The sequence below is a fragment of the Mixophyes fleayi genome, chromosome 10 (assembly GCF_038048845.1).
Source record: "Mixophyes fleayi isolate aMixFle1 chromosome 10, aMixFle1.hap1, whole genome shotgun sequence".
Classification (NCBI taxonomy): Eukaryota; Metazoa; Chordata; class Amphibia; order Anura; family Limnodynastidae; genus Mixophyes; species Mixophyes fleayi.
The window spans coordinates 79,734,576-79,751,144 of record NC_134411.1 but is presented as its reverse complement, the minus strand read 5'-3'; the positions used below and the strand labels follow the sequence as shown (position 1 = coordinate 79,751,144).

General features: G+C 40.6%; 1 protein-coding gene across 1 annotated transcript; it reads left to right on the top strand.

Annotated features, from left to right (window-relative positions):
• The first annotated feature begins 346 nt into the window (after positions 1-346).
• Positions 347-14,756, top strand: LOC142103384 (5-hydroxytryptamine receptor 3A-like). The gene is made up of 9 exons (XM_075187447.1): positions 347-353; positions 1,407-1,567; positions 3,428-3,472; positions 3,942-4,051; positions 7,291-7,457; positions 9,582-9,739; positions 11,695-11,902; positions 14,144-14,365; positions 14,491-14,756. Exons 1-9 carry the CDS (start codon positions 347-349, stop codon positions 14,754-14,756), a joined length of 1,344 nt encoding a protein of 447 aa, XP_075043548.1.
• The last annotated feature ends 1,813 nt before the right edge of the window (positions 14,757-16,569 follow it).

Genomic DNA, 16,569 nt, shown 5'->3' with positions numbered 1-16,569 from the left:
ATGGACATTCACTTCTGAATCCGATTATATGGTCTATTATGCAGATCTAATGCATGTATAAATGTAGAATAGTATGTACCACTTTTCTAATAGGAAATTATATAACATTGCTTTCACCATTGTCTCTCAGTAAAATGTGCCCATTTAAGTACCCCCTATACACTATGGGCCTGATTCATTAAGGAATGTAAATCTTGATAGTGCCGTATTTTGCGCATGCTCAGAAACAGACTATACGCCGGTGAACTCATGTGCATGCAATTCATCTTCAAACGCAAATGACACTTTTGACAGGCTATGACTTTAGGGGCAGAGCGGAGAAGGGAAGGGGCAGATCTACTTAGCAATGTCAAGTAAGTCCGTGCTAAGGTCAGGCGCATCCACGGTAGTCAGATTCAATCCCTGGGTATCACTGGGATAAGTGATTTTTAGCCGGATCACTTGCACCAGCTACAGATCAGGTGTAAGTGCCGATTGATAATGACGACAGTCCTGTATACATGCTAGAACATGTGTTTGGAATTTAGAGCAACTGTATAAATGCATTTTATGTACAGTAGACATTAAAAACATCCTGATAAATATATATCATGTAAAAAAAAAAAAGAGAAAACAATTTTTTTTTCAATGTCTGTTTATTAATGATTATTTTATTAACAGATGTTAATGTATTAAAAAAATATACTGTGCGTCCTGATGGGACTGTATATTGCACATAGGCACTGTGCGTATCCTGTAGTGTGTTGTATCTGCATACGTCAAGTACCTTATAGGCAGAGCGTACACTCAGATTCACCTAGAAACATTTCTTCAGATCCGCTTGAACTCGAATATGTGTCTGCGATTTCCGTCCAAAAATGTAAATTGCATTCAGTTTCGTTCCTTGAAGAATCAGGTCCTATGTGAATAAGTACAGCACTGTCAAAATTGTTGTTGTTAACTGATGTGCCTTTAGGGCCGTCTGTAGACGACCACCAGATAATGCAGAAAAGAGACACTTCTAGCTAGGCACAAAGAAACATACAGAAGTAAATTATTAATTATTGTTAAGGAAATAGATAATATTCCAGAAACGCATCTTAGATAATTGTGATATAAAGGTAGTAAATGGCACTACAACCACAGGTTGTAAAGTTTATTCAATGTTGCATGCAAGGGAAGAAGAAACTTTTCAGCAAGAAATTTTGCATTATTTTAAAATGACATCTAGCTGTTCACAGAAATCTATTGCCTCACATTGAGACAGCTGCCCCTTGTTGCCTCATTATAGGCTCAACCCTGTCCAAAAAACAGAATATAATGCATTCTTAACAATAATGAGACTTCAAAATAGATTCTGAGACCCCACTCGGGGTCCAGACCCATAAGCATTCAGAGATTCATACTAATCTATTTTCCTCAAATAGCTGGGACGTGTGCACAAGACACATGCGGATATTACAATGTAACAGACAGTATCGGTGTCCTGAATCAACCTCCTAACCTTGTGTATATCCGACCTGTCAAAGACTGGAGGGAACCAACGCTGGTCTCTATGGATATGACCTTCAGAGGAGTCTTGCAAATGGTACAGTGCACTGTGGCTCACTGCAAATACCTTTAGCATTGAAATAGTAACACAATTTAATGATATCCATTTTCTGGCCCTGTAGTACTAAGTGTAAGTAAGTGACAAATTAATTGGGTGCAGAATTAACAGTTGAACAAACGAATGTTGGACTGGGGTGCACATGCAAAAAATGTTTTGCATGTAGAGCAAGCACTGCCTGTTCTTGCATGTTGCACATACATGTTACCCAGCTCTAACCTTACACTACATTTTAGCATTGTGCTAGCCCTGGCCCCTCCCACATCTCTAAATCTGGTAGTGCGGTTTCCATTCCTCATTATGCAGCGCAGAATGTTTTTTCCGGTAGAAAACCCAATAACTAGCTGGATTGGCTCCCAAGTCCAACTCAGCCCCTTAGTGTTCAATATAAATGCTGTGTTGATGAATGTAGCATGAGCATCATGGTTATGTCCTAGTCGTTACGCCAATGACAATTTTATTAGCGTCAGTAATACAGGAGACTTGGGAGTAGTTTACTGTTACTTATTGGGATGATCCCTGGTTAAATCATTGATAACGTCATGAAATGTTTTTCTAGGCTCATGAATTCACACCACATATGTTCCCCAAGTTTAGAAGAGCAAACCAAATATATTCGTACTTACCAACTTTTTGGGGAGATGTAGTGGGAGGACGGAAGGGGGCTTGTCGAATCGTGTTGTTTTGGCCCCATCAGATGACACAATGATGCAGGGGTGGGGCCGAAATGAAGCCATTCACCGCAAATCGCGTTATAGAGACTTCCATCCTGCCGACTTCACTAGGAGGTCAGCAGTATGCGGGAGAATGGCTTATTCTCCTGGGAATCCGGGAGACCTAGCCGGAATTCAGAAGTCTCCTGGAAATTCCGGGAGAGTGGGCAAGTATGATTAAATTAGTGGTGACTTTTTTCCTGTGGTTGGACTAAGTTTATAAATGTGACTATGGGAAAAATTATCAACATTATTTCTACATAATATACTTCAAATAAAATGTAAAACGCAATGCCCATTGAAAGACCTGGCCAAGATATAACCTGTACAAGGTATCGAGCAGCGAACCACACACCATACTGCAGTAAAAACTATTTTAGACCTGGTTCTGATAGGCAAAATTGTTCAAAGTGGATGTAGTTTGAGCAATGTGCCTATCAGGAGACAAAATAGAATGACTTCTCTGGCCCAAGCTGTTTGAATGCAATTGATACCAAACAAAATAAATAAATAATAAACAAATAAGAACTTGGGAGGGGGGGCACAGGGTAATAAAAAAGATTGGAACACCTGTAGCATTAGCTTTGCCAAAACACTCACCTATTCGCTCATTCACCACATTATTCCCACTGTAATTCACTGTAGGAAAACTGTATCTGTAAAATCTGCTGACCCACAATGCTTCTTCTGGGTGCTTGTGCACCCAATCGGCTCTCAGCAAGGCACCCCCTAAGTCCACCCAACTCCTCTCATTAGCATGGTAAACTTTTTTGACTCACTGATGCCACCACCATGGCCTGTAAACCGGTCCGTTATGCACTTTCGCTGCTAGTAAATGATATTTGGGGATGATACCTAGTCGGCACACACCTTGAAACACTGAGCTTGTATCTTTGAGTTGGGCACTGTTTGTTTATGGTACATGCAGTCTTTGAGCTTTGGGTGAGGTTACTAACTGGACAAAGCACTCTGTATATTAAATACTCGACAGGATTAAGCTTTCTCAAATTCCACTCCCACTTCGCTTCAATGCACAGCTGATTTTATCTCAGTTTTCCTGTCTGATTTGCATTAAAGCTCTACTTCCTTATATAAAAGGAGAACTTTACAATTTGTTTTTTTACAGGACGAGAAGTTGCAACTCATGACTACTTTGATGGACATTGAAATGGTAAGAGTTATGTCATATCTGATTATCAGATAGAGGAGAACACAGTGTTCAACTTTCTCAACCTGACCTGAACAGGATTTTCTGCTCCATCCTATTAGGTAGATAATAATAACAATTCACCCTGCATTGTTCAGTGATCAATCATGACGTGTATTATAATATTTTAAAAGACACATTCCACACAGTTCAAGTAATGACTAAATTTCTGGTGTGGGTCAACAAGCTGAAATGGCAAAAGAGAGTATGTCAGTTATTCACTTCAAACTTGCTGTGAATTCACCAATCTGTGAACAGACTGCAAGTCAGTCTCTCACAAATTTTCAGTCATCGCTCATCTCTTCCAGTTCCAGATGGATGCATGACAACTTTCACTAAACATATACAGTTCAGACAGTTCAGTTTTTATTTTATTAATGTACAACAGAGAGTTTTCTTACCGTTTAAATGACCGAGTTTGTCTTTTTGTCAGATATGGGAAAATCAGCTGCTGTCCTGGGAGCCAAAGGATTTCTGTGATATAGAAAGGATCCTCGTCCCAGAGGGTTACGTTTGGATCCCAGATATCAACATCTCTGAAATGTAAGTTAGAAAAAGCTATGGAGAATATATATATATATATTTTAAAAAAACTATTTATAGAAATCCACAAAAAGGTGAGTAAAATAAATGGGAAAAAATGCCAATTTACATTTGAACAACAGCTGGAATAATAATTAAAAACATAAATGTTAGCCTACTAGAGGTCGAGGGGTAGAGAGAGGAGACGCACCTCTCAGTTACTATTCACCTACTTGATAGTCAAATGTTTTGTTTTTTTAAATGTGCAGTGTACTTGGGATTATGGGATATGGGGGGAAATGTTAAGGAATAGAGGAACTAAAGGGGAGAGGGATTTGGCAGAGAGGAAGATCGAGGTATTAAGTGCTCAAATGGTTCCTGGGAGCATAAAATTATGATATTGGTACCAAAGGTTCTACGTTTTGTGGAAGGCAGACATCCTATCATTAAGTAGGCTGGATAGATATTCCATAGAGGAGACATACCATGGGGGTAAATGTATGAATCTCCGGATTCTTCATCTCCGGCGTGTTCAGCCTCTTCAGCACTTAAATTTAAAGCGGCGCTGCATTGCAAAGGGAAACTTCCCTTTACAATGCAGCGCCGCTTTAAATTTAAGCGCTGAAGAGGCTGAACACGCCGGGGATGAAGAATCCGGAGATTCATACATTTACCCCCATATGCGATTAAGCAAACCCTCTCTATTTGGGGGAGGTTGCTTCTTCTAATCCCTAGCTGTATGGACTTTAGCTCCATTACTTGTGTTACTTATGTGAGCATTCAGTCTATCACCGTGTTGGTAAGTGAAGCATTTGGCTTTTTAAGAGTAGTACAGCGGGGTCAGCAGATACCTGGACATCCATTGTCTGGTAGATTAGGGTAAAAACCATCTCCCAGTATTGGGCAATAATGGGGCGCTCCCACCAAAGTGGAGAAATGTTTACACAACCCTCCTCCAACAGAGATCAGAGGACTGGGGATTACATCTTCCGCAGTTTAGAAAGGACAGAGTGCCATCATGTATATATTTTTCATATGTTTTCTCTCAAAGCTAAATTGATCGAGGTCTTAGCTATTCTACGCCCGAAGTGATCACAGTCCTTCGCCTCTAGAGTGGTGTTCAGATCTCTCTTCTATTTGGCCACATGAGGTTCCAGAATTTGTTGATCATGGCAGAGTATGGAGCTGTAGAGGCTGGACAGGCCTTTACCACCTACACAATAGATACAGGCACACTCTGTTTGAGTTAAGTCTTATTTTAGATGGTTTTGTCTGTGAATGGATGGAATTTTTCATTTGTATATGTTGAATTAAGAATGATTCATCATCATCATCATCATCTATTTATTTACTTACTCAGCGTTGTACAGAGAACACACTCACATCAGTCCCTGCCCCATTGGAGCTTACAGTCTAAGTTTCCTAACACACACTCTCAGACAGACAGAGAGAGAAAGAGACTAGGGTCAATTTGATAGCAGCCAATTAACCAACTAGTATGTTTTTGGAGTGTGGGAGGAAACCGGAGCACCCGGAGGAAACCCACGCAAACACGGGGAGTACATACAAACTCCACACAGATAAGGCCATGGTCGAATATCGAACGTATGACCGCAGTGCTGTGAGGCAGAAGTGCTAACTACTAGCCACCGTGCTGCCCAATGATTTTGCTGCACCATATTTCTTGCATAAATCTTTAAAGGCTGGGGAGGGGGGCAAACTCTCCAGAGATATGGAGAGAACGTTTAATGCCTGCCTGAATCCATGGGCATAAAAAGCTGTTGGCATTTCCAAATGAAACATCGGATGTTGCCAGATTGGGTTGAGTAGTGAAGAGTATGGTACAACTTATAGAGAGTGTTAGATTCATCCCAGATAGTTAGTGGTAGTTTGATTGCTGCAATTTCATAGGCTGGGGCCGGTCGGAAACTTTGGCAAGCCAAGGAAGGAGGTCCAAATCGTCCTCACCCAGGAGAAATCTTTCGATCTCCACACATTTTTTCACATCTGGGTTAGAGTGCCTGGCACTCATGTCAGATAGCTGTGAAGTTTAATAATATTTACTCAATAACGAAAGACCGAGACCTCCTGGGGTCGGTGACTAAGATAAATTTGACCTACTGACTCCGGGGTTTTTTTGTTGACCCATATGAATTTATTGCATTGAGTTTGGAGGGATTGGGAGGGAGATAGGGAGACATAGAAAAAGGTAAAGCAATCGTGGCCGGGCATTCATCTTGATGGCATTAATTCTGCCTATCCAAGAGATGGCTTTGGGCTTCCAGAGGAATTCAAAATTGAACACCAATAGTTTTTTTAAATGGGCAGATAGATGAAATTCTAGGGCTTCTGACTTACTGTTACTAATCTTATAGCCAGAGAGGGTGCCATAGATGTCCAGTTACTGAAATAGGTTTGGGAGGGAACTGAGAGTGTTGGTCAATGTAATCATTACATCATCAGCAAAGAGCGAACATTTGTAATGGGGCAACCATGTCTTGTGCTGTTGCTTAATTTGAATCTTGGTGAGTTTAAGCCATTTGTTGAGACAGAGGACGATGGGTTATAATATAACACTTCTACGGCATGGAGGTAGTCTCCTTGGAAACCGAAAGGGTCTTTTGCATGAAAGGACAGGTCAGCCTATCAAATGTCTTCTTGGCGTCCAACACAAGGACAGCCAATGGCTGTTTACAGTCATTAATGTGATGTATTAAATTAATTATTCTGTGTGTATTATCACATCATGATGAAACCCCCCGATCATTGTTAATTATAGTTGGCAATAAAAGGTTTAATCTGTGTGCCTCTGATGATGGGTTTATGGGTTTCCCAGATTGTGGGCAACTGGATTTCCTCAGTCATATTAAAAAAAGCTAAAAATATTCCTGTATATGTGTCTTAATGGTATCTTGAAATTGAGGTAGCTGTAGGAGAGTTTTGTTTAGCCTCCAGGAGGGGAGCCTGTGAGGTTGAATGAGGCAGCTACTAAAGAGTGATCCCACCATGGATTCGAACAGATATCCACCAGGGCTGATTTTTACCATGAGAACTGCATGCAGAAGTGTGGACTCAGGAAAGGCTGATTGTAATAATTTAAAACAGAAATATCCCAAATGATGAATGCAAATTATATTTGCAAATGTTTTTAATGAATAAAACAATGAGACCCATTCAATTTAAGCAACACAATAGGTGTTGTTTTTTTCTGCGCCGTTTTTTTCAGTTTTTTCACTAACTTTATTGTCCCTTTTTAACAGAACACAGGATAATTCCCTTGATGTGCTCTACATGCAGCTTTATTACAATGGCACAATGCGGAGGACACAGACTCTGAATATTATCACCATATGTCCTCTTGATCTTTACAAGTTTCCATTTGACATCCAGAAATGCAATCTGACATTTGGCATGGGCATGAATACTGGTAAGAAAACACCCCAGGAAAATGGCCTGGACAATCTGGGACTTTCTTGACTACAAGTCCCAGCATACCCTGTCAGCTATTGGCTAGTTATCAGCCAGCAAAGCATGTTGGGGCTTGTAGTTTCACAACACCTGGAGGTTGTCCAGGCCTGGTGTAGAGAGTGGGTGCACTTTACTTTATCTGTCCATATTTATCTATTACTGCTATATTATTAATATCATCAACATATAAAGTGCATATACATTAATAAATATATGCACAGAAAACACATACTTACCAATGTTTTTCTCTTTCCCTCTGCGAATTGCATAATTTTAGCCCCGTCCCCACGATGCAATCATGTGACATCATCCTGGGAACAGGGCCAAAATGACACAATTCACCACGTAATCGCGTCATGGAGGCTCCCATCTATCCATAAATGCCCACTTTTAAGATCTCTCCCATGGGCTAGGAGGGGGACGTGGTGACATTTTGCGTCACCATAGCCCCGCCCCCACTATAGAAAAGCCGAAATTCATGGCATTGAATGGAGGGGACAGAGCTTAATGACGCGATTAAGCCCCGCCCCCTCCAATCACTGCCGTGGGAGTTTTGCATACTCTTCCGGGAGTCCGTGCTCCCCGAAATTCGGGAGCCTCCCGAGAATTCCGGGAGAGTATGCAGGTATGCATCTATCTCACTTCACTAGTAAGTGGGCTAGATGCGGGAGAATGGCCTGCTATCCCGAGAGTCTGTGAGACCTACCCGGAATTCGGGAGTCTCCCGGACATTCCAGGAGACTAGGCAAGCATGAGAAAACCTGTACATCTACTAAAAAGTGTTCCTATAATATTTCAGAGTATGTGAAGAAAGAGGTGTTTTGTAAAATGTGCGGGTGGAGATAAAACAGCCTATACCCAGTCACATCATGAGAATGCTCACATCAGTACAGAGTATTTCAGAAGATTAATGTATTAATGTCTGTTAGTAAGGATGAGACTGCATGTGACAGGGCAGTATCATCCAGTGACAGAACTATAAGGGATGTGGCTGCTATGGGGCCCCTGCTCTCCCTAAGGGTCCTGCTATGCTCTCAATAGAGCAGAGGGGAGGCCGCTTCTGCAAGTCTGGCGCATGTACCGTGGGCATGTGTGTCTGACCGTGCATGCTCTGAAAAGTCCCGGTCTACTATCTTGAGAACAGAGCAGGGGGCCTGTGAGGCTACAGCAGCATTGCCGGCCTCTAGGTAAATTTTGTTATAGGTCCTGGTAAAGCATTGCTCTGTCACCCTGGTGTCATGATGTGAGGAGGGGAGTGGAGCCATGCAGGATGCCACAGAGTGAGTTGGTGGAAGGTGCAGGGTAATCTAGCATTGTGAGGGTTCCTGTCAAACCTATGCTGAAAGTTTATGGTGTCAAATGCATTTCTGTATGAAATAAAATTCTTACTTCCAGTGTGTTTTTTTTAGTCATGACAGAATTACATAATTAGTTTTAACTTTGATTGTGGGTAACCTAAGTCTGTAGGTGCATCTATGAGTTGGTAGGATTTCATTCATTGAAGGTAGCAGAGTGGTTAGCATTGCTGCCTCACAGCGCTGGGGTCATGGGTAGCGATATTGCAGTAAATATCATCCCAATGTCACCAAATGTGTGGCTGCAAACAACTCTAGTGGCAAACTCTACAAATAATTCTCATAGTAATACCTACAGAGGAAGTCTCCCTAATCACAGGGACCCCCAAGATTCCACTACAGGTACCTAAGTAATGTAATCAATGCTTAGTTCCCCTGTTATTCTGCACATACCCTTCAACCCACCAAACGCTAAAATGGAAACTGACAGCCAGAACTTGGATCTAGACTCTGGGCAGGCTATTGTGAAAATATATGGAGGCATTTATGAAAACCATAGCGTCCCCTACAGCAACCAATAAGATTTTTGAGATTAATAATCTTTTCTCCTTGGAACCAGGTTTCAAAAATGTCCATTATAATTTGCTGGAAGTGTTTTGAGTCCCATGGAAGTAGTGCAATATATTATATACTGTTTCCTCCCATTGTGATAAGAGACCCACTGAATATGATGCAATATATTATGACTATGAAATGTTTATAGTAATTAATACTATATCTTCCACCAGTCTCCGATGTGGTGCTGACTTCTTTGTCCAGCACTCAGCAGGTAACGCTCTTGTCACAGAAAGCATTTGCTAAGTCAGAATGGGATCTCAAGGAAGTCAACGTTCTCCATGTAAACATCTCAAAGGATGGAGAGGATTGGAGCAAAGTCATTTATCAGGTAATTCCATACATTAACTGGTTTGTAAATACCGTCTGTCTATTTGTAGTAATACATTGCTTTATAGCTTCAATCTGTGCTTATTAGCCATGAATTTAATGCAGCAGATAGAGTTGTTTATTTCTGTTGCTCTCAAATACAACACAAAACTGCTCTATGAATATAAATGTATTAAATGCAGACAGCCAACAGAAGTGGGAGGAAGTGCTTGTACTTGTCCAACAAGAGCATACTAAGGTGCTCACCCATTCTGCGGTCCTTGGAACTGCACAAGAAAGATCAATCTGCGACTATGCTCTTTAATTTGGGTAAGGGAATACCACCCTGCATATAAATGCTTATCCAGAGACACACACTATAATATATATATATATATATATATATATATATATATATATATATATATTATAGTGTGTGTGTGTGTGTGTGTGTGTATATATATATATATATATATATATATAAAAACAAAAACAGACATAGATCCTCTGCACTCACCATGTACTGACTGGGATGCAAGAGGCGGTTGCCCACATTGTATATACAAGAAAAAAGGGATACTCTGCACTCTCCAAACACATAATTAATGCTGTACCAAGTACTGTTCTATATTAAAACAGGGAATGTTAGTTCCACATATTGCAATATATGTTAAGCTGACCAACTCACTCCTTCCCTTTCTGGTCAGGTAAAAGCTGTGTGCAGGTAAGCCTTAAGCCCAGATAAAATAGTATAGCATTTGATCATGTTAGGAGTGGACTGACCAGAATGGGAAGACTTTGGTGTGAGTTGGTCAGCTTAACATATATTGCAATATGTGGAACTAACATTCCCTGTGTTTAATATAGAACAGTACTTGGTACAGCATTAATTATGTGTTTGGAGAGTGCAGAGTATCCATGTTTTCTTATATATGTGTATATATATATTAATAGATAGATAAATATATACTGTATGTGTTTGTATACAGATATACGTATATATGTTACTTCCACATGCTGCAATGTATGTTGAACTCACAACACAAAATCTTCCCATTCTGGTCAGTCCTCACATGATCAAATGCTTTAGTTTACAAGAATGAATTCCATAGTCCAAATGAAACTAGCATAGCATTTGATCAGGCTACAAAATTTCAAATGAGTTGGAGACTTTGTCAGTGAATACAGTACAGTACATCAACTGGACACCTCATACACATTACCAACCAACCTTCACTTACACTCAGGGGCAGACTGGGGTGCAGGGGGGCATCTGCCTCCCCCCCCCCCCCCACCCGTGCCGGTCCCATAGTGGGCTACCTTGGGTGGGATCGCTGGGCCACCTGCATTATTTTTCCTTTAAAATGTTCCTAATCGGCTGCTGAGTCGAGTCTTGCCCCCCCCCCCCCCAGGGCTTAAATTTGTAAGCCCTCCCCTGATTACAGTATTTTGGGGGTATGATTTTGTCACAAAATACTTGTGAATAATGTGCTATGTTTATTGCATTGCAGTTACATTACATGTGTTTATAAGGACAGGGATGACTTTAAAGTGAATGCAGAAAGAATGGGGAAGAGACATAGAATGCTGAAAGCCATACGTCAATGTGCACTTGATCTCAAGTCAAGGGGAAATTACACCAATCGTCTAGAATGACTTTACCACTAAAACACTGCCTTTGTGACAACAGAAAATCATTGCTGGAAACTTCTCTCCAATCACAAATTAGTGTCTACTAAATTATTGGGTAAAATGGTGATATATACAACTTGGGTAGTATTATAAATTAATTACAAAGTATCTATTTTTACATTTTTTTACCTGTTATAACAGTGAGATCAAGAAACATGAACATTACTAAATATCCAATAAATCATAAGTATAGATTATAACGCATATATGACATACATAATGAAGAAGCTACTGGTATATCAAAATATTTATGTTTTTGCTGAACACTTGAAATTCTATTGACAGGTCGTTGTAAGGAGAGCTCCCATTCTGTACGTCATTAACCTCATTATCCCAGCCTGCCTCCTCGTGGTGGTAGATGTATCCAGTATGTTTATCCCGATGGAGGGTGGGGAACGCCTGGGATTTAAGATTACGGTTGTGCTCGGATTCTCTGTGCTTTTGTTGATTCTAAATGATTTCCTGCCCAACACCGACAATCCACCCATATTAGGTAAGCACATCAATGTTATAATATTTTAACATGTCAACTATCTGTGTGCAGTTTGTATGTTCTCCCCATTTATGGGGGTTTCTTCTGTGTGTTCCAGTTTTCTCCCACGGACCAAAAAATATACTGCTAGGTATATACTGCTAGGTATGTGTGTGCTGTAGATTATTTAGACAATAAACTCCACTGGGGCAGCAACAGATGTGAATGATTAAAAACTCAGGGGTATATTTACTAAACTGTGGATTTGAAAAAGTGGAGACGTTACCTATAGCAACCAATCAGATTCTAGCTGTCATTTATTTAGTGCATTCTACAAAATGACAGCTGTTTGGTTGCTATAGGTAACTCCACTTTTTCAAATCCGCAGTTTAGTACATATACCCCTCTGTGTAAAGAACAGTGTAATATGTTGGTACTATATGCATAAAGGTTGATAATTAAATCAATAGTGTGCACAAAGAAATGATTGGTAACTGCCCCCTCCTGCAGTCACTGTGAGGAGCACTACTATAAAATTTCACAATCATCATCATCATCATCATCGTTTATTTGTGACACAAAGCTCTACAGCTTCGGACAAGAGTGCAGGAGAGTCGTATAAAGTACAATCTCACATAAAAGGGAACAAGTACAGATGAGGTTGATGAAAGAGGTGCAGACATGAGACAAACGGAAGAGAGGGACCTGCTTACAGTCTAGAAGGAGAGGGCAGCGCTGAGACAAGAAGAGACAGTGGGACTGGAGTTGGTAGAACATGCAGGTAAAGTAGTTCAGGTGGGAGTAGGATAGGATATAGTGAAGAAGTAGGTTTTGAGAGAGCTCTTGAAATATTGAAGGTTGGCAGATAGGGCGTTCCATAAGTGGGAAGCAGAACAGGAGAAAGTTTGGAGGCGGGAGTGAGAGGTGGTTACCAGGAAGGAGGAGAGATGTTGGTCAGAGGCAAATTACAGAGAAAGTGATGGAGTATATCTCATGAGAAGGACAGAGATATATGAAGGGGAGGAATTGGTAAGATGAATTTAATTTCGGAGGTAGCCAGTGCAGGGATTTGCAGAGTGGCGCAGCGATGTGGAGTGGCAGGAGAGGAAGATCACTCTTGCCGCAACATTTAGGATGGATTTTAGACATGTGAGGTGAAGGCCAGATAGTAGGAGGTTGCAGTATTCACAGGCGGAGACTATAGAAGGGAGAATATGATGAGGTTTGCTTTAGACATATTGAGCTTTGGGTAGTGTTGACAGGTGGAGATGGCAGAGAGGCAGTTAGATAGAAGAAAGAAATAGAAAAAAAAGAGGTCAGGGAAGGAGATTAGATTTGTGTGTCATCAGCACAGCGGTGGAATGGCCACATTAATTCCTCAAGAAAAGAGCAATAAAGATAGTAAAGCAAAGTGTCAAGAACAGAGCCCTGAGGAACCCAACAGACAGAGGAAGTGGAGGAGATAATGTCCTGGTGCCCTGGAGGTTACTAGGAAACATCTAGAGAGATATAGCACCACACATGCTACAAGAGGATAGAAGATTACATGACTTCAATCCCAGGCATAGTACTCTAAATTATGTACACACAATTATATTGAATCATTCAAATTGTCTGTACGTGCTGATGAAGGCCAGCTTGTGGTAAACTCCTCTGTACAAAGACATATCAACTATATCACTAGTTTAGTAACTCTTTCCATGTAAGTTATATGTTAAAGCTATTAACATAAGGTCAACATGATCAAAGTCTCTATGAGGAAGGGACAAGGCTTAGTGACGGATCTAGTGCAAGTTGGTAGACACATGACTATTCTGCATATCTATAATATGTGCATGCATAATTAGCTTATTGGTATAGTACAACATTTCTATGTGCAAAAGTTGCTGGTCCACAACCTGCTCCAAATGCAGTTTACCTTAATAGACCAATGGTTTGGTTAGTAAGGCAAGTGTTTTGTGTTCATGGAAGGGAGACAAAGACAGTGCTGTTACAGAGACACAATGTATCATTATATTTCAGCTCATTAATAAGAAGTTAAACAATAATGTTGGATTCTGGGAGAAGAGATCCATACACGTACATATATGCAATTATCATGTTAAAACCTTTCTTCGTTATAAATCAAAATAAAAAGGAAGATCTGCACAATGTTACATTGATACATAGATTTTAAACTAAAAGACCAAGAGAAAACTGTTGCCAATATATGTGCCCCAAAAGTGCCCTTTTGGTATTTGATGGTGTCATGTCTCCACTCAGGTGTCTTCTGCATGGTTTGTCTGCTGATAATGATTATCAGCATCATGGATTCCATCTTTATATCCTACATGCTGTACCTGTCCGCAGTGCGGCCCGATGTGCCCCAATGGTTAAAGCTTTGGGTTCTGAAGCGTCTGGCATTTGTTCTTCGAGTTTCTGCAAAAGTTGAGTCATCATTATCCATGGATGTTGAAGTTAAGAATAAAGGTACTACTCGACTTTGTCAAATATGTTTGTATGGGGCATGGGGAGGCAGAACCTATGACCCTTTCATTCAAATGATGATCTTCTCCTCTTTCCAGCCCAACAACTTTTAAGTAACCGATTTTTTTTCTCGTCTCTAGCAGCGAAAGAAGTCTCGACGATAGATGAATCGGAAACCAGCAAACCGATCTCTAAAGATTCTAGGGACAGTCCAGAGATTAAACTACTCAAGAGGCTGCTATTGGAACTACTTATGGTTCGTCGACATCTAATTTTCTCCAAAAAAGAGGAGGAGGCAAAGTCCGAATGGCACTTGGTGGCTTTTGTCTTGGACCGGTTCATCCTTATTCTTTATCTAATCATTGTTAGCATTATTGTAATTATAGTGGTGTTGGTATGGGTGATTTGAAAAACTCAAATAAAGAGGTATATATTTATTCTTTGCATGACACACCACCTTGGAATTATTGAGTAAGGTGGATAATAGCACAAACCCACTGCCACCAGAAGACAAAGTTGCCATTTGCTGAGTCATATACAGAAGAGGGTAATAATCACTCTTTCATTAAAAAAGAACTTATAATGAAATACATATAATAGGAAGAGGTCAAGTATAACAAGGTACAGAAATACATACAGTGTAAGTTATATGCAAAGTGCTCTATTTATGCAAAACACCTTGATTTCAAAGTACATGTCAATTCTCTGGTGTCGGGAACCACCTCTGCTGAGCATAAGTGCACTTTGAGGTGTGGAGCAGTAGAAATATCTTTAGAGGTGCACTGAGTGCAAACTTCATATCAAAGTCCAACCTCCTACCACTTTACCATCAGCCCTTTCAATTAAATTCATTGTTCTTGGGACCTTTGGTGGGTGACACAGTGTGAACGGCTGCATTTTACTGTAGCTTCTACAGCATGGCAGTGAATCTGTACCCATCCGTCCAGTCTCAATCCCAATAAACCAGCCAAAAAGGACTGATTTCTGTAGCTCCGATGGATAACATCGTACTGCAATATTAGAAGTGTAGGACCACCTGACCTCGTAATCCTCCCGTAATAGTCAGGGCCAGCATAAAAAGCATGAAACTTACATAGAATGCCATTGGACCTACCCGGAGACACCAAAGAGAAATCTTCCACTCTCACACAAAACATCCAAATTGGGGTAGAGTTCCCTCATGGCACAAACTGCGACTCCGAAGAACTTGAGGTCCCGTCTGCCAGGGCAGGGGTTACTGGAAGGTATGGGTCGGTCCACCTTCTCCTGCTTTCTAACCATTCCAAGAGGCCGCCTGAATGGGCTAATCGTCCAGTTGAACTCAGCTGGAGGGATACATCATCAGAAGATGCCGGGGAGGAGGTGTGCCAAGGCCAGTCCTTCAGCAAGTGTCCCACAAAAGCAGAGAAGATTGAGGTGTCAGTGGGACATCACCAACATTTACCTTGTGAGGGGTGTTCGTGTATCACAATCCCTACCTTCCAGGGCCCAGGGAACACTTAAGGCCGGACATTTGAGGAAAGTGGTATTATTGTATAACACCTATGAACTGCCTGCCTCAGATTCATACCCAATATTTACATAAGAAGTTGTTAATTTTATATTTGCTGTAATTTGCCCAAATCCAATTTAAATTTATTTTAAAGCTATAGAGCCCAGAGTGCATAATTATTCTCTTGTATTAGGTGATTTCTTTTCAGACATCTATGACTGGTGCCTAAAAACCTTAAGACGTGAAGTCAGCATAGTCCATACAGGGTTGCACATTTATGTATCTAACTTTTCACTTCTGTTACTGTTTGATAACTGTTTGAGCACTTGCACTGTCACATTGAAGTCTAGGTGACAAATCTGGTGCACAAGCCTAATAGTAACTAAAACGTTTTACCTTGTAACGTAAAGTCTGGTTTCACCTACTGTTTAATATATGGTACTATTCTAATTAGCCAACATGTGAATAAGAAATGTTCATTAGTTGGACTTTAGTTAAATCTCTCGGAGCAATTCATTAGCGGGTTATGGAAAAATATCTAGGCAAAAAGTAAGAGTCTGCCTCGACTTAGTGCTCCTCTTTCACCAGAACACACAATTTATCTCAACAATATCAGGGTTTACCATTGATAATCCCACCATAGACAAATTATTTGTAGGCTTCAATGTTCAAACACTCAGAGCTAGATTTACTAAGCTGCGGGTTTGAAAAAGTGGGGTTGTTGCCTATA

Excerpts from the sequence above, each read along its gene's own strand:
- LOC142103384 (XM_075187447.1), top strand. Across the intron at positions 4,052-7,290 it reads GATATCAACATCTCTGAAAT|AACACAGGATAATTCCCTTG; the intron begins GTAAGTTAGAAA and ends CCTTTTTAACAG. Across the intron at positions 11,903-14,143 it reads CGACAATCCACCCATATTAG|GTGTCTTCTGCATGGTTTGT; the intron begins GTAAGCACATCA and ends GTCTCCACTCAG.